The sequence below is a fragment of the Rana temporaria genome, chromosome 5 (assembly GCF_905171775.1).
Source record: "Rana temporaria chromosome 5, aRanTem1.1, whole genome shotgun sequence".
NCBI classification, from domain to species: Eukaryota; Metazoa; Chordata; class Amphibia; order Anura; family Ranidae; genus Rana; species Rana temporaria.
Genome location: NC_053493.1, coordinates 83,720,733 through 83,745,097, shown reverse-complemented (window position 1 = coordinate 83,745,097; position 24,365 = coordinate 83,720,733). Strand labels below are relative to the sequence as shown.

At 44.8% G+C, this 24,365-nt stretch overlaps 1 protein-coding gene across 1 annotated transcript in view; it reads right to left on the bottom strand.

The window, feature by feature from the left end:
• The window catches only part of LOC120940127 (mitogen-activated protein kinase kinase kinase 3-like), a 181,982-nt gene extending 165,449 nt beyond the window's left edge, over positions 1-16,533 (bottom strand). Inside the window, exon 1 of the mRNA XM_040352789.1 lies at positions 16,203-16,533. Within this exon, the coding sequence (XP_040208723.1) occupies positions 16,203-16,259 (57 nt within the window). The 5' untranslated portion in view covers positions 16,260-16,533. The remainder of the gene's footprint in view (positions 1-16,202) is intronic.
• Between the last annotated feature and the right edge of the window lie 7,832 nt (positions 16,534-24,365).

Sequence of the window (24,365 nt, the reverse complement as noted above, 5' to 3'; positions counted from 1 at the left end):
GGTGTTGTGGTACGCACATACCGCCGGCCGGGGTTCCTGGACGCTTTTTGATGCCTCTGTCTTCGACACATCTAAAAATGCCTCAGATAGATTTTTCTGCAAGTGCAATCATCTAAACTCAGAGCATGTTCATTACATTGTGCTGTATTATTTTTAGATGAATATGGTAACTTATTGTCATGAATAGAAACTCATTACAATACAAATGCATGCATGTAAACAACAAAACAAAAAAAAACAAGACAGCCCTGTAGGGAAGATCATCTATATTTACCTTTCAGGCAACCCGTCCTGAAACAACATCGCTGCCCTGCTCTATAGGCCACTGCAGGTATTCCACACTTCCAGCTCCCCCCCCCCCCCAACAGAAAAAAAGAAGTAAAACAAAGCAAAGAAATTCCAAATAAACATCAGAGCCCCCCAACCCTCCTCCCCCAACCCCATCAGGGCTATATAAAATATTGCAGTAGGCTGGAATTGGCCCGTGGGCCATAGTTTGGAGACCCCTGGAATAAGAAAAGATCAATTCCCCTGTCAGTGCTCCTTTGCTACCAGTGTCCCTTTGCTGAGAATTCATTTCACTTCCTGTTCCATAGATATAATGGGAAGCAAGAGTAGAACTCTTCAAAATGAGGGAAATCTTCTCTAATGCCGCGTACAGACGGTCGTTTTTTGTGATGATATAAAACGACGTTTTAAATCATGAAATAAAACGACGTTTTTGAAACTTCATTTTCAAAAACGACGTTACCTACACACCAACGTTTTTTCAAAATTCTCTAGCAAATCGCGGTTATGTTCAGCACTCTTTTCCATTGAAGCTAGCTTCATAACTTGCTTCTGAGCATGCGCGGGTTTAAAAACATCGTTTTAAACGTCGTTTTGCCCACACACACTATCATTTTAATTGACACAAAAAACAAAGTTTTGAAAAACGACACAAAAAATTCAATCATGTTCGAATTTTTTTTTTTTTTGTCGTTTTTCAGAAGACATAAAACAAAGTTTTCCCCAACGACGTTTTTTTTCATCACAAAAAACGACCGTCTGTACGCGGCATAAGGCCCCTTTCGCACTGAGGTGTATCTCAGGCGTTTTAGCGCTAAAAATAGCGCATAAATAACGCCTGAAATAAATAATCCTGCCCCAGCATGAGGGCTTTCACACTGAGGCGATGCGCTGGCGGGAGGAAAAAAATCTTTGGAGCGGTATAGGTGTGAGGGGTTTACCGCTCCTATACCGCTCCTTCCCATTGAAATCAATGGGAAACCGCGGTGATACCGCCGGCAATGCGCCTCTGCAGAGGAGCATTGCCGGCGGTATTAACCCTTTTTCGGCCGCTAGCGTGGGTTAAAACCGCACCGCTAGCGGCTGAATATACGACAGTATAGCGGCGCTAAAGATCGCGCCGCTATACCGCCACCGCACCTCCCCTGCCCAGTGTGAAAGGGGCCTTAGTCATCTTTCATTGGAACAGGCGTCTCCACTGAAAGATTTTGCAATTACTACTAGGGTTGTCCAGATACCGATACCAGTATCGGTATCGGGACCGATACCGAGTATTTGCGGGAGTACTCGTACTCGCGCAAATACCCCCGATACCTAAATAGAATACTTTCCCCCCCTTTCCCCCCCCCCCCGCCGATGCCGCCGCATCGCGCCACCGCATCGAGGGACATGGCTAGAGGGACATTGCTGCATATGTGAGGGACATGGCTAGAGGGAGATTGCTGCATATGTGAGGGACATGGCTGCATATGTGAGGGACATGGCTAGAGGGACATTGCTGCATATGTGAGGGACATGGCTAGAGGGACATTGCTGCATATGTGAGGGACATGGCTAGAGGGACAGTGCTGCATATGTGAGGGACATGGCTAGAGGGACATGGCTGCATATGTGAGGGACATGGCTGCATATGTGAGGGACATGGCTAGAGGGACATGGCTGCATATGTGAGGGACATGGCTAGAGGGACATTGCTGCATATGTGAGGGACATGGCTAGAGGGACATTGCTGCATATGTGAGGGACATGGCTAGAGGGACATGGCTGCATATGTGAGGGACATGGCTAGAGGGACATGGCTGCATATGTGAGGGACATGGCTGCATATGTGAGGGACATGGCTAGAGGGACATGGCTGCATATGTGAGGGACATGGCTAGAGGGACATGGCTGCATATGTGAGGGACATGGCTAGAGGGACATTGCTGCATATGTGAGGGACATGGCTAGAGGGACATGGCTGCATATGTGAGGGACATGGCTAGAGGGACATGGCTGCATATGTGAGGGACATGGCTGCATATGTGAGGGACATGGCTAGAGGGACATGGCTGCATATGTGAGGGACATGGCTAGAGGGACATGGCTGCATATGTGAGGGACATGGCTAGAGGGACAATGGCTGCATATGTGGGGGACATGGCTGCATATGGGGGGGACATGGCTGCATTTGGGGACACATTTAAAAAAAGTATCGGTATTCGGTATCGGCAACTACTTGAAAAAAAGTATCGGTACTTGTACTCGGTCCTAAAAAAGTGGTATCGGGACAACCCTAATTACTACTGTAATGGTGACAATTCAAAATGTTGGCTTTTCCTTCACTTTCATTCCCAGTGAAAAAGGGCACCAGGACATCTGGAAATCTGGAATCTCACTATTGGGGACACAGTAATACCTGAAAGGGCTTCTAACCCTCCTCTTCTCTAAATGTTTTGGCTTTAGGGCAAGTTCACACCATAGAAATGCAGTCCAGATGCTTTTTAATGTTTCCGATGCTTTCCAGTGAATTTTTTCCCCTTTCTTTTTTCTTCACCTTAAATGGGGACCTGTGTGTTTTACTGCATTCCAGTGCAGTTCAGTGCAGAAAAAAAAATCGACTTTTTTTTCTGGAACTGACCACACTGGTGTGAACTATGCCATTGAAAACCATATGACCCACTCTCCATGCGTTTCTGATGCAGAAAAAAAATGCACTGGACTGCATGTGGTGTGAACAGGCCTTTAGATACTTTTTAAAAGCTGACATCTAGGACCCATTCACACCAGAAACTGAACATAACTGTGTTTTTGACTGGATGTTTAAATGCATTTGAAGCAGTGAATTTTTCTATGTTTTTGGGCTGGGCTTTAAGGGGTGTGGTGCATTTGAAGCATGTTTGTAGTGCCTTTTTAGCGTGTTCCCTTAATCTGCTATATTTTGCAACCCACTGCCCTTTATCAACATGTTAATTATTTTAATAAAATCTCTCTTTTGTCATTACATACCTTATTTTAGACTCAGTGATCTCATCACTGAATCTCAGTGCTTCTCTATGCAATGCAGACAGATTATGACTGGTGGGAGGGGCCAGCAGGGTTCCTGAAGGCATCACAGCCCTGCCTCAGTAACTCCACTCAAGAGTCCTCAGCCCTGGTACAAGGTATGGGCTGACTCTTGTGAAAAGTTATGCAAATATCAAAATGGCTTCAGGGTTGAGTATCAGTCTGGACCAAGGTTGGAAAAACTGTGCCCATCCAGCTTTTTTGGAACTACAAGTGCCATCGTGCCTCTGTCTCTGGAAGTCATACTTGTAACTAGGGTTGTCCCGATACCACTTTTTTAGGACTGAGTACAAGTACCGATACTTTTTTTTATGTACTCGCCGATACCGAATACCGATACTTTTTTTTAAATGTGTCCCCAAATGCAGCCATGTCCCCCCACATATGCAGCCATGTCCCCCCCCACAGATGCAGCCATGTCCCCCCACAAATGCAGCCATGTCCCCAAACATATTGCAGCCATGTCCCCCATATAACCAGCCATGTCCCCCACATATCCAGCCATGTCCCCCCACATGCAGCCATGTCCCCCCCACATGCAGCATTGTCCCCCGTATATCCAGCCATGTCCCCCGTATATCCAGCAATGTCCCCGTATATCCAGCATTGTCCCCAGTATATCCAGCATTGTCCCCAGTATATCCAGCAATGTCCCCAGTATATCCAGCAATGTCCCCAGTATATCCAGCAATGTCCCCAGTATATCCAGCATTGTCCCCAGTATATCCAGCAATGTCCCCAGTATATCCAGCAATGTCCCCAGTATATCCAGCAATGTCCCCAGTATATCCTCCAGCAATGTCCCCAGTATATCCTCCAGCAATGTCCCCAGTATATCCTCCAGCAATGTCCCCAGTATATCCTCCAGCAATGTCCCCAGTATATCCTCCAGCAATGTCCCCAGTATATCCTCCAGCAATGTCCCCAGTATATCCTCCAGCAATGTCCCCAGTATATCCTCCAGCAATGTCCCCAGTATATCCTCCAGCAATGTCCCTCGTACCTGTTATGATGCCGTCGCCGCCGCTGCCACGTTAATCACCGCGGCGCGTGGAACATTTCAGACAGCTTTCTTTTCAACAGCTGTTTTCCCTGCCGCGCTGTGTATAGAGACACTCCCCCTTGCTCGCGATTGGACAGATCTGTCCAAGGGGGAGTGTCTATGCATGGCGGGGAAAACAGCTGTTGAAAAGAAAGCTGTCTGTAATGTTCCCCGCGCCGCGGTGATTAACGTGGCAGCGGCGGTGGTGTCGGCGGCGGCGGTGATGGCGGCGGTGGCGGCGGCGAGGGGGGGGGGGGCTTACGGGGAAGTATTCTATTCCAGTATCGGCGGTATTAGCGGGAGTACGAGTACTCCCGCTAATACTCGGTATCGGTCCCGATACCGATACTGGTATCGGTATCGGGACAACCCTACTTGTAACTGTCAGTATGTGACATGTAGTTCCACAACAGCTGGTGGGCTGCAGTTTGCCCACCCCGGGACTCTGCACCAAAGTAAGTATGTAAAAATTGACATACCTAAACTTCAGATTTAAAATGGTTGTAAACAATATTTTTTTTCAAATAATAAAAAAAAATATATTGCGCTGTGTAATGGTATGGCACCGTCTTTCTGGGCTCCTCTTCTTCTCTGTCCACTTCCTATGGGGGTACACCTGCGGGTTCTCTCCCAAGCTGGTCTGTGTGCATCTATAGACACACCCAGCTCGGCTCAGCCCCGCACCCTGCCTCCTCCTCAAAGTATTTGATTGACAGCAGCAGGAGCCAATCCTGCTGCCTCCATGCCCTGTGAGGAGAAAAAGAGAGAACGGACAGCACAGTACGGCGCTGAATCAAGAATGAACTCAGGTAGGTACTTGGGGGAGATGGGAAATTTGTTATATCCTAATGCAGGGAATGCATTAAAGCGGTAGTAAACTCGGTTCGGCCACTTGAACCTAAAAGGTATGCTTATAATAAAGCGTACCTGTAGGCTCAATGAATATCTCCTAAACATGCACAAGTTCTGCAGCTGGTGAAGTGACCGGCGCATGCACACTATGCTTCAAATTGAGGTCACACTAAATGTACTATCAATCCAGAGCGCTGTGCCGTGATCGTGACATCCGTGCACATGTACGGGAGTGACATTGTCGCGGCTCAGCCATTCGAATGGCCAGGGTCTACTAAAGAGAAGGGAGACTGGCAGTGGTGACATTGCCCCGCTGGGAGAATCTGTTTTATTGGTCAGCCTGTCATAAAGTGCTAGTATGTGGTGCATACTAGCACGTTATGCCATTAACTTGCAGGGGGACCAGAACTTTATATTTTGTTTAAGACTTCACTAATGCTTTAAAGTAAAAATTGTATTGCCTTTACAACAATTTAAAAAAAAATACACTTTAAAATGATTCTACAACTGCTGTGCATAGGTATCATTTAAAACAAAAACACCCATGAACCTGTATTGGAAGAGCTGGAGGCCTAGTGTGATGCCGCGTACACACGATCATTTTTCGGCATGAAAAAAACGTTGTTTTTAAAAAATGTCATTTAAAATGATCGTGTGTGGGCTTCACATCATTTTTCGTTTTATGAAAAATGGAAAAAAAAAATTCGAACATGCTGCATTTTTTAACAACGTTTTAAACAATGTCGTTTTTCGGGTTGTAAAAAATGATCGTGTGTGGCCTAAAACTACATTAAAAACCCACGCATGCTCAGAAGCAAGTTATGAGATGGGAGCGCTCGTTCTGGTAAAACTACCATTCGTAATGGAGTAAGCACATTCATCACGCTGTAACAGACAGAAAAGCGCGAATCGTCTTTTATTAACACGGAATCCGCTAAAGCAGCCCCAAGGGTGGCGTCATCCGAATGGAACTTCCCCTTTATAGTGCCGTTGTACGTATTGTCTGTCACCACGCTAAGCTAGAGCATTTTTTTTAAACAATGGTGTGTGGGCAACGTCGTTTTAGCCTAGGTTCACACTGCTGCGAATTCAAAATCGTGGTAAAATGCGCGATTTTACCGCGATTTCGCGGCTGCGATTTTGCCGCGATTTTGGCCGCAATTTAATGTAAATCGCGGCCCGAAATCGCAAAAAGTAGTACAGGAACTACTTTTTGAAATCGCAGATGCGGTGTCGCACTGATTAGGACAGTGCCATTGCCGACAATTGCCGCCGATTTGAGATGCGATTTGACATGTCAAATCGCATCTCAAATCGTTCCAAATCGTACCCAGTGTGAACCAGGGCTTAATGATGAAGTTGGAAAAAGATCGTTTTTTCTACATGCCGAAAAATGATTGTGTGTACGCGGCATGAGGCTTAGTGTGAGGCCAAGTGTGAGGCCCAGTGTGAGGCCCTATATTGTAGCAGGTGCCCACCACCACCCTCCAGTACATAAAGTACATCAACCTGTCCAGGCCTCAGAGCTATTTCAAGTGTGAGAAAGGATTGATTTATGAGTCATTTCTGAAATCTTCCATGTGCCACAGGATAGGGTGTTCACAGCTCTCACAATCTTGGTGGCCAGAGACAATGTCCATGCTTAGAGATCACATCCTTCACACAGCCGCACACACAATCTCAGCCATAGTGCTGTTTAGGATAGTCTCTAATGGATTTTTTGCCCTTTTATTATGTGTGACTAATTCATTAAGTTTCCTCACAGAAAATCCTTCAATGAATCACCTCACATACAAAAGAAAAAAAACTATTAGGTTATGCCAATATTAAACTGCAATTGCTTGGCAACCACAGCCCAAAAAAAGATCAATTAGCAGTCTCACGTTGTATATATCACACAAACATATACATACTGCATGATTGTGTGTCTTCGTTTCAGACACAACGCGTCTCGGTCAGCGGTGACGCAGCTGTGTGATTAATATAGTCCTCTGGGTTCATCCCAACAAACTGAAATAAAACTCAAACCTAGACATAACATTTGCTACAAATATTAAAAAAAGAACGATTTCCCAACATAACAAGCGTGTGGCAATCTTTAAAGTGTATGTGTGGTCAAAAAACAAAAATCCCTGCTTATTGCTTTTCCACAAGCGCTGTACCAATACTGCTCAGCTGCGCCTGGACTCTTATTTATTTGCTGAAAAATGTATCTGTAATGAGGTCCTAAACAAAGAAAGTATTAAAAAATCTAAATCATAAAAACATAAAAATACATTCACCTTTTACTAAGAAATAATAAATGCGCATTTTTTGCAGGTTAAAAAAATGTGCATTTATAAATGTTTTCTTAACAGAAGCCGCAAAGTATTGCACAACCTGATCAGCAGATCGGGGGTGCAATGTCAGGCTTCTGCACAGACTCCCTCCAGCTTTCAGATCCTACCTCTGTACAGGCTGTCAGCTTGCAAGCTGGAGGGAGTGCCAACGCACTTATGCCGTGTACACACGATCGGAATTTCAGATGTAAAAAGTCAGATGGACCTTTCATTGGAAATTCCGATCATGTGTGGGCCCCATCGGACTTTTTTCCCATCGGTGTTTAAAAATAGAACATGTTTTATTTTTTTCTGATCGAAAAAAAAAACGATAGGAAATTCCCATTGTCTGTGTGCAACACCAAAGGAGAAAAAACCCACGCATGCTCAGAATCAAGTCGCTGCATGCCCGTAAGCATGGAAATTTATTTTTCTCGGCTCGTCGCAGTGTTTTACGTCACCTCCACTGTGCAGCTAGTTTTGCACAGAGTGGCCCCGATCCTCGACTTTCCCCTCAGCATGTCTTCTGGGTTTGCGGCTCCGGCGCTGTGAGTGGAGGTTTAGGAGATATTCATTTTACCTACAGGTTATTATAGGCTTACCTGTAGGTAAAAATACAAAAAAGGGTATACAACCATTTTAATGCATAGGATGCATTAAAGTGGAGTTCCACCCATTTTTTGTATGTTTGTCTGTGCTGCATGCCCTAATCTCATAGTGTTCAGAATGGACAATTTTTATTTATTTTGTCGCTTGTAAATACCTTTTTTTTGTAGTCCTTCATTACTTCCTCCTCCTTATTAGCCTAGGCTATTAAGTCACAAGGCTATTCGCAAGGGTTTCTGGGATAGGAATCATGTATCCCAGTAGTCCTTGCAAATAGCCTATTTGCATAGAGAAGGGGCGGCAACTTCCTCTGACACTCCCGTTGCTATGGAAACCTCACTGAAACCTATTACATCGCTTGTGCAGCACTGAGCATGTGCGAGATCTGCAAGGCTGAAATCCAGGAAGTCATACAGTCTGGCTTCATGATGCCCACACTTAAGATGGCCACGGTCTATTTCTAGATTATAAACTAACTAAATGCTCTAACAACCTAACAAAACGGACCTTAGTTTACAGACTAACTTTACTAGACTACATTAAGCTTGTGTATTACAGGGGTATTTATATTTAAAAAGTGAAATTGTGGGTGGAACTCCCCTTTAAGGTGAAAAAACACGAGGGTTTACAACCCCTTTACGTCATTACTAATACCAGTAATAATCGGGGGGGCAGAGGCAATTTTTAATATGATAAAGAGTAGATCAATTTATATAGTCTTGCAAATACAACCAGCCCTCTGAGGCCAACCATAATGCTGATGCGGCCTGCAATGAAATAGTTTGACACGACGACTCTAGAGCCAACCCGGTAGTACAGTATGCTTTTTGTTTGCTACACATATAATGCCCCTTGCACACTGGGCATCCAATCCCAATGATTTTGTGTGCCCGGGAAGCACAGGTGCAGGTGCAGCGTCCATCTCCGGTGCCTACAGCCCATCAACGTCTATGACATTAAACTACGCTGTGGCTGGACGCTGTACAGAGTGGTACTCAAACCTAATATTATATGCCAAAACGCAGGTGTTCTGTGTTATAGGCATACTTCCCTAAATGCATCAAGGAAGATTTACTAACACTGGAGCATGCAAAATCTGGTGCAACTCCGTATAGAAATCAATCCACTTTTAGGTTTTATTATCAAAGCCTAATTGAACAAGCTGGAGTTAGAAGCGAATTGCCTACTATGCACATCTGCACCACATTCTGAATGCTCCAGTTTTAGTAAATTTCCCCCATAGGGCCCTATACACAAATACCACTCGGTATAGCACCCAGTCACAACATATTTCAGCCTGTCATAGACTTTCACCTGCTGCAGGCACCGTGGCTGGACGGGGCACTTTTACCTCCTGGTTGCACGATAAATCCGGAATTGTACGCACAGGGGCAGGTGTGCATGTTGCGGTATTCTGCATAAGATAAATTACACTTGCAGCATACTTTTGACAAGCCATGACACATGAGTAGTTGTATGCGCTGTAGTTTGTTCATACACAGGTCTAATGTGCGGTTATGTAGAATCCACTTTATTATAAAGAGCTCAATATGTCAGAACTGCCAGTGTTTACTCTAAGGGATTGTCAGTGTTATCAGCTTCACCTAACAGAGAACTTTCCTGACCGATAGGGAAGAACAAACCTAAACCAACCACAACAAGGAGATACCATGGCACAGGATAGAATGACATTCTAAGGAAATCGGTGGACCCAATACAACGCCATGGTCTTTATTTTGGATAAGACCTATTGGGACAGCCAATTTCATTAAAGTGGAGGTTCACCCAAAAAACAAATTTTTTACATTAATAGTACAATAGTAAGGACATTTCATTTCGGCAGGTTTTTTTTTTTCTCTGTACTTACCTTTATATCCGGATTTTGTCCAGGGCTTCCTCGTTCTGATGACTTCGGGACTGGGCGTTCCTATCCCAGCCTCAGGGTTCCGATGACTGCGGGACTGGGCGTTCCTATCCTTTCGATCGATGATTGACGTCTTGTGAAACAGGTGACCTGTCGCACAACGCGCGTCACCAGATTTCCGGAAATAGCCGAGCTGCGAGTCGGCACTATACGGCGCCTGCGCCCGCCGTGTAGAGCTGACTGTGCAGGCGCCGTATAGTGCCGACTCGCAGCTCAGCTATTTCCAGACATCTGGTGACGCGCTTTGTGCGACAGGTCACCTGTTTCACAAGACGTCAATCATCGATCGGAAGGATAGGAACGCCCAGTCCTGCAGTCATCGGAACCCGGAAGCCCTGGACAACATCAGGATATAAAGGTATGTACCGAGAAAAAAAAAATGACCTGCCGAAATGTAATGTCCTTAGTATGCTGGATCTGCTAGATGTAATTTAAGGAAAAAAAATTGGGGTGAACCCCCGCTTTAAGGCCGGGTTCACACAGGTCCGGCAGCGGTTTGCAGTCCAATGCCCCGAGCGTTTGTGTTCACCGGATTACTGGACTGCAAACTGAAGTCACTGAAAAAGAATTGAGACTGGGGTGAAGGTTCACCTTCCAGAATGACAACGACCCTAAACATACAGCCAGAGCTACAATGAAATGGTTTGGATCAGGGGTCTCCAAACATTCTAAACAAAGGGCCGGTTTATTGTGCTTCAGACTCTTGGAGGGCCGGACTTTGGCCAGCGGGAGTGAACATTTTCCTGGCATCAGTGGGAGTAAACATCTGGTATTAGGGGGAGGAATAGTGCCCCATTGCTGGTATCATAGGGAGGAATAGTGCCCCATTAGTGGTGTCAGCGGGAGAAATGGTGCTCCATTGTCGGTGTCAGATGGCAGAATAGTGTCTCGTATCAGTGGGAGGGATAGTGCTCCAAGGGCCGGATAAAGGCAAGCAAAGGGCCGCATCTGGCCCTCGGGCCACAGTTTGGAGACCACTGGTTTAGATCAAAGCATATTTATGTGTTAGAATGGTCCAGTCAAAGTCAATCCAATTGAGAATCTGTGGCAAGACTTGAAAATTGCTGTTCACAGACCCTCTCCATACAATCTGACAGAGCTTGAGCTATGTTGCAAAGAAGAATGGGCAAAAATGTCACTCTCTAGATGTGCAAAGCTGGTAGAGATATACCCAAAAAGACTTGCAGCTGTAATTGCAGTGAAAGGTGGTTCTATTGACTCAGGGGGGCTGAATACAAATGCACCCCACACTTTTCACATATTTATTTGTAAAAGATTTTGAAAACCATTTATCATTTTCCTTCCACTTCACAATTATGTGCCACTTTGTGTTGGTCTATCACATAAAATCCCAATAAAATACATTTACCGTATTTATCGGCGTATACCGCGCACTTTTTTGCCCTGAAAATCAGGGCAAAATCGTGGGTGCGTGGTATACGCCTATACCCGCTTTCCCGCGCCGAGTTTTGAATACTGCGCCGACATATACCAAGCGCAGTACACTCGGGTATAGTCGGGCAGTCTCGGCTACTTCCGCGCTCACGTCCTGGACGTACAGGACGTCAGTGCGGGTAGCCGAGCATTGCCGACAATACACGAGTGTACTGCGCTCTGTATATGTCGGCGCAGTATTCAAACTCAGCGCGGGAAACGAGCGCGGAGGACGCGAGAATGCCGCAGAAGGACGCCGGACCCGACGAAGAGGACACCCAAAGCCGCAGAAGGACGCCGTACCCGACGAAGAGGACACCCGAAGCCGCAGAAGGACGCCGGACCCGACGAGGCCGCCGATGGACGCCGCGCAAGACACCAAAACTGTAAGTACAAAAAAAACTTTTTTTCCACAGGATTGGGGGCACTTTTAGGGGTGCGCGGTATAGGCGGGAGCGCGTTATACCGCGATAAATACGGTACATTTTTGGTTGTAACATGACATAATGTGGAAAATGACAAGGGGTATGAATACTTTTTCAAGGCACTGTACCTCCAAGTTCTGTGTCACTATTTACTTCTGTAAGATTTACCGTCTTGCTGAAGTACGCAATGAAAGTTTTTAACTTTTTAAATAAATAAATTATTATTATTCAGGATTTATATAATATTTAATTAATAATAATAATAATCTGCCGAGGCACCACAGCACAGGGGAAAAAAGGAAACAACCCTTTCTTGAAAACACAGTGCACCACGGCTGTCAGAGTACCCAAATAATGCCTGTAGCTGCCTAGCTGACAATTGCTCAGGCCAGCTCCTTCAACAAAACTCGACTGGGTAATTGACTTTTATTGAGCTGGCAGGGCTACCCACTGTTGGAATTTCTGCCGATCCCTATGCCCGGACACACAATTCCTGCCCTGCTTAAAATGCAAGAACAGCTCAGTACAGAGTCTGGCTGCGCATACTTCAGTCTGTCATACATTTTGACAGGCAGGCGGCGGTGGGTCCTGGACACGGCACCTGTGCGTCCCACTGGGATTTATTACCGACGGGCCAAACCGCCCATGTGCATGCATCCTCCTTCGATGTAATATTGCTGGATAGAGCACAGGAAAACCATCCAGTGCCTGACCTATGTGGTGACACCCTGAAGACATATAATTGGTATATTTTATTGCACTGATTCCTGCCAGCTCCAATCTTACTTAATCCTGACACCACCCAGGCATCCTTCCTCCAAGTCATCCCGCTGCTCCTAGTAACATTTCAGAAACGGGTTTGCACACCAACAATCCACTCAAAGACCACAAAATAATAAAAATGCACTTATTATAATTTAAGTGAATGCCCAACCAGAGAAAGCCTCTTGAGGGGGGAGGGGGCGAGCAGGAGGGTCAGGACGCCCACTAACACACAGCTCCTTTCTCTATCTGCAAAGTAGAGAGTGTCCTGACACTCCTACTCGCCCCCTCCCCCCTCAAGAGGCCTTCTCCACACCAGGTAGAAAGCCTCACATTACTGTGTGTAGTTACAGACAGAAGAACAGGAAGTGAGGATTTCTCAAAAGAACCACTTAAGGACCCCTTCACGCCGATATACGTCCGTGTGCACGCGACCCGGTCCGAAGCTCCGTGACCACGCCTGCGGGACCCGATCGCCGCCGGTGTCCCGCGATCGGTCCTCCGGAGCTGAAGAACGGGGAGAGGTATGTGTAAACACACCTTCCCTGTTCTTCGTTGTGGCAGTGTCATTGATCGTGTGTTCCCTGATATAGGGAAACACGATCGATGACGTCACACGTCCAGCCCCGCCCCCTACAGTTAGAAACACATATGAGGTCACACTTAACCCCTTCAGCGCCCCCTAGTGGTTAACTCCCAAACTGCAATTGTCATTTTCACAGTAAACAATGCATTTTTATAGCATTTTTTTGCTGTGAAAATGACAATGGTCCCAAAAATGTGTCAAAAATGTCCGATGTGTCTGCCATAATGTCGCAGTCACGAAAAAAATCGCTGATCGCCGCCATTAGTAGTAAAAAAAAAATATTAATAAAAATGCAATAAAACTATCTCCTATTTTGTAAACGCTATAAATTTTGGACAAACCAATCGATAAACGCTTATTGTGATTTTTTTTACCAAAAATAGGTAGAAGAATACATATCGGCCTAAACTGAGAAAAAAAAATGTTTATCTTTTTTGGGGATATTTATTATAGCAAAAAGTAAAAAATATTCATTTTTTTCCTAAATTGTCGCTATATTTTTGTTTATAGTGAAAAAAATTAAAACCGCAGAGGTGATCAAATACCACCAAAAGAAAGCTCTATTTGTGGGAAAAAAAGGACGCCAATTTTGTTTGGGAGCCGCGTCGCACGACCGCGCAATTGTCAGTTAAAGCGACGCAGTGCCGAATCGCAAAAAACTGGCCAGGTCCTTTACCTGCATAAAGGTCCGGGTCTTAAGTGGTTAAAGTATAACTAAAGGCAAAACTTTTTTTAGGTTTTGGACAGAGTGGAGAGGGATTAGAACACCTGTCAGTTTTTAAAGCTGTCTGTGTCCCTGTTACAGAGGCTCACCTTCTCTATTTATTCTGTTTACCATTATAATCAAAAGTGAAAGTAAAAGAAAATCAACAATTTGGGGTTGTTCTCAGAACAGTAATAGAAGGAATATCTGCCGTAGGGGACATCCAGGATTCCATCACTTTGGAGGGATTTACACTTACTTCCTGTTTGGCTGTGGGACAGGAAGTGAAGGAAAATCTCTGCGATGGGACACAGATGGCAAAAAAAAAAAAAAAAATCGGACGGGGTTATAACCTTCCATCACTCTATCCAAAATGGAAAAAAAATAGAAAGATTTGCCTTTGGCTCTACTCTTACGCTGGCTGCGCTTTATATATATATATATATATATATATATATATATATATATATATATACACTGGTGTCCCTTGCCACTGACAATGACGGGTCGCTGTTTACAAATGAGATCGATCCTATGACTGGGAAGTGCGTATCTTTTAAAGGGCCAGCAGCATCTGTCGGCTGTAAAGGGTTAATTCTTTGGAATTGAAACCCGTGTGGAAGTTTCTGACGTTGCTACAAAACAGCATGTATGCGAGTTGCTAGGAAGGAGTACACAGGCCAGCAGAGGAACAGCAGCTGGAAATCTTTTTTTTTTTTTGTTAACGCAAAGTAAAACGTTTTGCAGGCAGTTCGGTGTGTAAGCAGGGACCTCTTTAATGTTGATTGGACCCTGGGCAAACATTTTCTTGGGCCCCCCACCCCCGAAATTTCGCTCTCCACCTGCTCTGAGACATACAATACATATCAGCTAGAATTAAAATCAGTTTACTGTATCAGATCAGGCAGTGATTGCGATTGGTTGCCAGAGGTTACAGCATATCATTACCACTTACTGGCTGGTTGCTAGAGGTTACAGCACACATTACGGCTCACTGATTAGTTGCTAGAGGTTACAGCACATGATTTCTGCTTGTTGATTGGTTGCTAGAGATTATTGTACAGTAATACTGCTCACTGATTGGTTGCTAAAGGTTACAACACATCATCTCTTCACTGCAGAGGGGCATGATATACATATGAATGCTGACACTATTTACATATGAATGCTCCCGTTATTTGCATATGAATGACAGTTATTTACATGTAAACACAGGGTCTGCAGGTGAGTCATAACAATAGGGCAAAGCTGGGCAGCATTAGTAGCAGCACTTCACACTGAGATATCAGAACACAGCACAGGACTAAAACTTCAAGGGACAAGGGAATTTAAACTGGGATAGTTGGCAAGTATGAGGCAGCTGCTTTGGGCACCACAACAATGACAGGGCCCAGGGCAGCTACCCCTTTTTCCCTGCCTTAAAGACAGCCCTGTGTGTATGGTATTGTGATCCCCCAGACCGGTCCTGCTCTGTACGGTCATCTTGAAGCTCCCACAGCCCAGTGTTAATATATATACTGTATATAGTGTATATTGTGCATATAGTATATACAGTATAATGTATATACTGCATATAGTGTATATAGTGTATATAATGTATATACTGCATATAGTGTATATACTGCATATAGTGTATATAATGCATATAGTGTATATAGTATGTATACTGCATATAGTGTATATAATGTATATACTGCATATAGTGTATATACTGCATATAGTGTATATAATGCATATAGTGTATATACTGCATATAGTGTATATAATGCATATAGTGTATATAGTATGTATACTGCATATAGTGTATATAATGTATATACTGCATATAGTGTGTATACTGCATATAGTGTATATAATGCATATAATGTATATACTGCATAGTGTATATACTGTATATACTGTATATTGTGTAGATACTGCATATAATGTATATACAGCATATAATGTATATACTGTAAGTACATACCTGGGGCAAAGATCACAGTGACAGGAAATGGAACATGGCCACTGTGACAACACAACACCCAGCACTGCTAATCTTCCCTGCTGGGACACTGCACTGATCTGCTGCCAGGCACAATGCACTGCACACTGATAACCACTTGTGTGCCAGGAGAAGAAGAGCCCTAACTTCTGCCAAAGTGCCCAGTGCAGGATCTCGCAGCCATAGAGAGGAGCGGAGTACACGAGTTCAGACATGTCCTCTGCATTACTCACCCTGACTTGTTGCTCCTCCTCGCCCCCCAATACTCCGGCACCCCCCGGGGTGATCATACATCCACATCAAGGCAGCCCATCCGGGACTTCTCCTCCCAGGCAGGGAACTATTCCTCCGACTCCACACTTCTCCTACACAACTCCCAGATCACATCCGGAGACCACAACACTGCGATCCGATTCACTTTCCCCGACACCGAGATTCTCTGCAACAACCCGATCCCCGATCATCAGCTGGGAGGTAATGAGAAGAAGAAGAAGAAGTGTGATGTCAGCAATCTCCCCCCAGAGCAGGAAACTGGGAGCACAGCACACCAACACTGCTCCACCGCGACACACAGCGGTCATTTCCTGGTAATGCACCACTAACTACTGCCAGAGAAATCAGAAATATAGAATAATAATATTCAAACACTAACCAACACTGTGCAAGTACATATTTGGTAATGAAATAAGAATTGACAAAAAAAGATAATAATAATGATTATCATTATTGTTCACAAAGTAGCCAATATTGTGCATTTACATATTGGGTAATGAAGTAAGGGTTTACAAAATACTACTAATAATAATTATTATTTTGATAATTCACAAAGTAACCAAAAACTGTGCAATTACATAGTGGGCAATGAAATGGTTCACAATATATATATATATTAATATTTTCACAAAATAATCAACGCTGTGCATTTACATAGTGAGTACTGAAATAGGAGTTTACAAAATAATAATAATAATAGTTATTATTATTATTTTTAGAAAAGTAACCAATATTATGCATTACATAGTGGGTAAGGAAATATAAGTTTACAAAATAATAATAATAATAATTGTTATTATTATTATTGCAAAGTATCCATTATTGTTAGGGCTATTATTAACCACTTCCATACAGGGCACTTACGCACCTTCCCGCCCAAGCCAATTTTCAGCTTTCAGCACTGTCGCACTTTGAATGGCAATTGCGCGGTTGTGCTACATTGTACCCAAACAAAATTGGCGTCCTTTTTTCCCCACAAATAGAGCTTTCTTTTGGTGGTATTTGATCACCTCTGCGATTTTTTTTTTTGCGCAACAACTATAAAAAGACTGAAAATTTTGAAAAAAAATTACGTTTTTATTTTTTTCTGTAAATTTTTTTGTAAATAAGTAAGTTTTCTCTTTCAATTACGGGCACTGATATGGCGGCACTGATGGGCACCGATGAGATGGCACTGATGGACATCGATGAGGTAGTACTGACGGGCACAGATGAGGTGGCACTGATTGGCGGCGCTGGTATGCGGCACTGATGGGCACACATAGGCGGCACTGATGGGCACACATAGGGGGCACTGATGGGCACACATAGGCGGCACTGATGGGCACTCATGGGCGGCACTGATGGGCACTCATGGGCGGCACAGATGGGCACTCATGGGCGGCACTTATGGGTGGTACTAATGGATACTTATGGGTGGCACAGATGGGCACTGATAGGTGGGCACTGGGCATGGATGGGCACTGTGGGGTGGCACTGATAGACACTGTGGGGTGGCACTGATGGACACTGTGGGGCGGCACTGATTTACCCATGTTGCCAATGGGTGCCCATTTGTGGGCACTGATTGGCATCTTTTTTTTTTTTTAATGCTTTTTTTTTTTTGCCCAGACTTTTTTTTTTGCCCCTTTTTTTTTGCCCTTCCCTGGTCCAGGGTGGGCTTTCCTGGTGGTCCAGTGTGGCGATCCGAGGGGGTGCTGCGCTGATAAACAATCAGAGCGAACCCCCCCTGTCAGGAGAGCCGCCGATCGGCTCTCCTCTACTCGCGTCTGTCAGACGCGAGTGAGGAAGAGCCATCAACGGCTCTTCCTGTTTACATCGTGATCAGCCGTGATTGGACACGGCTGATCACGTGGTAAAGAGTCTCTGTGAGAGACTCTTTACCTTGATCGGTGTTGCAGGGTGTCAGACTGACACCTTGCAACAACGATCGCCGCGATGCACGCCCCCGGGGGCGTGCAGCGGCTCAGAATCCTGAGGACGTCATATGACATCCAGTCAGGATTCTACAACCACTTTGCAGACGTCAATATGTCATTGGCGGGCGGCAAGTGGTTAAGCACCAAATTTAGGTGTGAAACGCGTCAGCTGCTTGTACCCCCACCTTCTTGTACAGTATGGACTGACTGTCATGTGTTGGTTTTCACTACAATAAAGGTGTTGCGTCGGAGTGCAGGCGTCCAGGTTTATTCGTTTGTCTCCTAGCCAGTATTGTTCATTTACATATTGGGTAATGAAGTAAAGGTTTACAAAATAATAATAATAATAATTATTATTATTATGATTATTCACAAAGTAACCAAAAACTGTGCAATTACATAGTGGGTCATGAAAGGATTTTTGGGAAAGGGTTCACTTACCTACTGGGTACATTCACCCACTTCCTGCCCAGGCCAATTTTCAGCTTTTATCGCTGTCACATTTTTAATGACAATTGCGCAGTCATGCAACACTGTACCCATATGAGATTTTTTAATTTTTTTTAATTGAGACAGATAGAGCTTTCTTTTGGTGGTATTTAACCAGCCCTGGGTTTTTTATTTTTTGCTAAACAAACAAAAAAAGACACAAAAAAAAACACTGATTGGCAGCACTGATGGGCACTGATGGACAGAACTGATGGGCATTGATTGGCAGCACTGTTGGGGCTGTACTGATAATTACAACACTGATGATCAGTGCCCTAATTATCAGTGTAGATTTTCCCTATGTGGAATGCCACCTACCGGCCCTCCTCTCCTCACGAGCTGGCAGTGTGAGGAGAGGACTGCCAATAACCGGAAAATCCTGTTTACACTGATTGGATACAGCTGGTCACATGATAAAGAGCCGCTGTGATTGGCTCTTTACCCCGATCTGTGATCAGATGTGTCAGAAGGACAAAGCAATTACAGATTCCTGCCGATGCATGCCGTAGGGGGCGCGCGGGAAGCGTGATCACGGGAGGGGACGTCAATAGACACCCTCCTGGAAATGTGCCACTGCGCTGTAGCCGTCGGGAAAAGGTTAAGGGATCATTTATATGTGCTCTCCTGGGGTAGCAAAATCTGGCTGTTGAGCCACAGTTTTACCACCCTCTGACTGCCCAACTGAACAGAAATATGCTGTCACTTAGGGCCGTACACATGCAGCCACAGCAAAAATTAGACAGCATGTCACATTCGGCAGCCATTATCGTTGACTAATGCAACCCATGCAAGTCTATGGTGACGCAACCACATGCAATGTATGCAGGGCCGCCATCAGGAATTATGGGGCCCCTTACACAGCTTCAGGCATAGGCCCTCCTGGAGCAGAGAACCGGGGGGGGGCTGCCGCAAATTGAGAAGCAGGCGGGGCCCTTTACAAAAAAAAGAAGAAATAAAGAAAAATATATATATAAAAAAGGGGGGTTGCCATCTGGGGCACTGGGGACCTTTAATATATATATATATATATATATATATATATATATATATATATATATATATATATATATATATATATATATATATATATATATATATATATATATAAGAAATAAAATAACATAATTTGTTTTTAATTTTTTTATAAAAAAAGGGGGGGTTGCCATCTGGGGCCCTGGGGACCTTCAGGGCCCTTTAATAATAATAATAATAATAATAAATAAATATATATATATATATATATATATATATATATATATATAAATAAAAAAAAGGGGGGGTTGCCATCTGGGGCCCTGGGGACCTCTGGGCACTTTAATAATAATAATAATAATAATACATATATATATATATATATATATATATATATATATATATATATATATATATATATATATATATATATATATATATATATATATATATAAAATAAAAAATAAAATAATTTAAAAAAATATAAAAAATAAATAAAAAAAGGGGGGTTGCCATCTGGGGCCCTGTGGGCCTCCGGGCCCCTGGGAACCTCCGAACCCCTGCCTGTACCCCCCTGATGGCGGTCCTGAATGTATGACTGCTATCATCCGCTTTACATAGATGCGTGACTAAGAAGGATGGGCTCCCCGACTCGGCTCTGCTCTCACCTACACTTATTTCTGCTGCCTGTGCAGCTCAAAGCAGTATTAAACCCAATCCGTAGATGTGATGGCTGCATACGTTTTCTTTTTTAGGCTTTCTTTCTTTTATTTTTACCTTCTGTCAGCTGTGCACTAAGAGGCTGAGCCAGCTGTCAATCTGGCAGCCAAGCGGATCCCAACATTATTGTCAGGTTCCTTCACAGAGTGGCTCTGTGACGTCAGCTTGTAGGCGGGTGCAGTCAATTTTCTCCACTGCAGGTGGCGCTCATCTGCAGTGGCAATGCAGGTGGTGGAGAAAGTGAGAGGAGCCTGGAGAGCACAGGGAGCCGATAGGGGCAATAGTCTGCTGTCAGACAACTCTGGGTCACAGGAGAGAAAAAGTAAGTTTACGTCTGTGACTCACAAGACAAGTAGGACCAAAAAAAGCTCTGGCCGTGCTTCTCTTTTACAGTATAAATTAAGATTTTCTTTTTTACTTTTGGATAGAGTGGGGAGGGATTAGAACACCTGTCAGTTTTTATTGCTGTCTGTGCCCCTATTTGGGAGATTCACCCTCTCTTTGTCCTGTTTACTATTATCGCCAAAAGTGAGAAATAAAATAAAATCACACATTTGGGGTTGTCCCCAAACCAGTAATAGAAGGAAAATCTTCCAGTGGGGGCACTAAGGCCCCTTTCAGACTGGGGCGGGAGCCGCTAAAAATAGCGGCTCTATACTGCCGGGATCGCCGCGGGAATCAGCCGCTAGCGGTGCGGTATTAACCCCCGCTAGCGGCCGATAAAGGGTTAATACTGCCCGCAATGCGCGTCTATAGAGGCGCATTGCGGGTGGTATTGTCGCAGTTTCCCATTGTTTTCAATGGGAAGGAGCGGTTAAGGAGCGGTATACATGCCGCTCCTCTCACCGCTCCAAAGATGCTGCTGACAGGAGATTTTTTTGTCTCCCGCCAGCGCATCGCCTTAGTGTGAAAGCCCTCGGGCTTTCACATTGAGTCTGCAGTGAAGGAGTTTTTCAGGCGGGATAGCAGCGCTATTTTTAGCGCTGTACCGCCTGAAAAACTCCTCAATGTGAAAGGGGCCTTATTCTGGGGATCCTGGTGACACAATGGGATTCTCACACTTTGGAGGGATTTCCTCTCACTTGTTTTGACTATGGGACAGGAAGTGAAGGTAAATCTCCCCAATGAGACACATATGGCAAAAATCTGACAGGGATTGCCTTACCTATAGTTGTATTGTAATTATTACTGCTTTAACACCTTCCCGTCCGACCTATAGCAGGACGACAGCCGGGCGGTTAGGATCCTGCACACCATCGTTTTTTCAAAAAGCTCTAGCAAAGCGCGGTTATGTTCAGCACGTACGACGACGGCACTCTGTTCCATTCAAGCTCGCATCATAACTTGCTTCTGAGCATGCGCGGGTTTAAAAACGTTGTTTTAAACGTCGTTTTAGCCCACACACGGTCGTTTTTTATGACACAAAAAACAACATTTTGCCCACACACGGTCATTTTAAATGACGTTTTTAAAAATTTAGTTTTTTTTCATCACAAAAAATTACTGTGTGTACGCGCCGCGGCATTAGCGCATCACTGATCAGGGTAAAGAGCCAATGATGTAAGCTCTTTACCTTGTGATTGGCTGTGTCCAATGACAGCCCATCACATGTAAACAAATGCTGGTTATCTGCATTTTCTTTCCTCAGCGCTGTCAGTGTCTGAGGAAAGGAAAGCCAGTTACAGGGGACATTTACACTGATAATCAGGGCAACCCCATCAGTGCAGCTTATCAGTGCCCATTAGTGCAGCTTATCAGTGCCCATCAGTGGAGCTTCTCCGTGCCTATCAGTGCCCATCAGTGCAGCTTTTCAGTGCCCATCAGTGGAGCTTATCCGTGCCCATCAGTGCAGCTTATCAGTGCCCATCAGTGAAGCCTCATCATTGCCAATAAGTGAAGCTTATCAGTGTCCCTCAGTGAAGCCTTATCAGTGCCCATCAGTGAAGCCTCATCATTGCCAATCAGTGAAGCTTATCAGTGTCCCTCAGTGAAGCCTTATAAGTGCCCATCAGTGGAGCCTCATCATTGCCAATCAGTGCAGCTTATCAGTGCCCCTCAGTGAAGCCTCATCAGTGCCCATCAGTGGAGCCTCATCATTGCCAATCAGTGCAACTTATCAGTGCCCATCAGTGAAGCCTCATCATTGCCAATCAGTGCAACTTATCATTGCCCATCAGTGACCCCTCATCGGTACCCATCAGTGCTAATCAGTGTAGCCTATCAGTGCCCTTCAGTGCAGGCTCATCAGCGCACATTAGTGAAAAAGAAAAAATACTTATTTACACAGTTTTATAACAGAAACAAAGTAAAACTTTTTTTCAATATTTTCAGGCTTCTTTCATTTGTTAAGCAAAAAATAAAAAACCCAGTGGTGATTAACAACTTGGTGCCCGCACTATAGCTGAAAGACGGCTACAACGCAGTGTGAAAATGCCGGGGGTGCGTACATGGACGTCCTCTTGTTCTGAACGGCACGCTCTGTGATCGCTGAGATCGGGTAAAGGGCCAATCACAGCGGGCCCTTTACCACATGATCAGCTGTCAGTCAATGACAGCTGATCACAGAAGTAAATAGAAGTCGTTATCTGCTTTTTTCCCCCTCACACTGTCAGTATGAAGAAAATAAGAAAGCTGTGAGGCCTCGTACACACGACAGAGTTTCTCGGCAGAATTCACAGAGAAACTCGGTCAAAACCCGGATTCTGCCGAGAATCTCTGTCGTGTGTACACTTTTGGCTCGATGGAGCCGCCGAGGAGCTCGTCGAGAAAATAGAGAACATGTTCTCTATTTTCTCGTTGTTCTATGGGAGAAGGCGGCCCGCCGAGCTCCTCGGCGGCTTCATCCCAAAACTCGACGGGGAACTCGACGTGCCAAGCACGTCGAGTTCCTCTGTCGTGTGTACGGGGCCTCAGAGGGACATTGGTCCCACACAGTGCACATCAGTGCCTCATCCTCAGTGCTGCCTACCAGAACCCATCAGTGTCGCCCAGTAGTGCCACCTCTCTGTGCCGCCTATCAGTGCTGCCTCATCAGTGCCACTTATCAGTGAAGGAGAAAAATACTTGTTTGCAAAACTTTATAACAAAATATGGAAAACATTATTTTTTTCAAAATGATCGGTCTTTTTTTGTTTAGCAAAAATAAAAAAACAGCGATGATTAAATACCCCTAAGCCCCTTTCACACTGAGGAGTTTTTCAGGCAGTTTAGCGCTAAAAATAGCGCCTAAATACCGCCTGAAAAACTCCTGCCCTGCAGTCTCAGTGTGAAAGTCTGAGTGCTTTCACACTGAGGCAGTGCGCTAGCTGGACCGCTCCAAAAGTCCTGCTAGCTGCATCTTTGGAGCGGTGAGAGGAGCAGTGTGTTTACCACTCCTATACCGCTCTTTCCCATTGAAAACAATTGGACACCGTGGCTATACCGCCGGCAATGCGCCTATGCAGAGGCACATTGCGGGCAGTATTAACCCTTTTTCTCCCGCTAGCAGGGGTTTAAACCGCACCGATAGTGGCCGAATACCGCCGCAATTCTGATGGTATAGCGCCGCTAAAAATAGCGCCGCTATGCCGTCAGTGCAAATCCCGCTTCAGTGTGAAAGGGGCCTAAAAGAAAGCTCTATTTGAGGGGAAAAAAAGATAAAATGTCATATGAGTACAGTGTTGCATTACTGCGCAATTGTCATTCAAAGTGCGACAGTGCTGAAAGTTGAAAATTGGCCTGGCCAGGAAGGGGGTAAAAGTGTCCAGTATTGAAGTGGTTAAGGAGGAGCATGGGAGAGTTTCTAAAAACATGACTCAGCTGTGTGCTTTTACTGCCCCCATCCGCAAGTGTAAATGACCTCCTAATGAGCCCTCAGAGGATCTTTCACTGGAAACACTTGACCTCCTTTATCTGGGGGTCAGTCCAGTGTACATCCATACTGGGTGACTGGGAATAGAATCCACATGTAGAATTTAGAGTTCTGAGGCCCTCCGGTGGTTGTAGGATGAACTGCAGCTGAGCACATGGAGGGCGGGGTCCCTG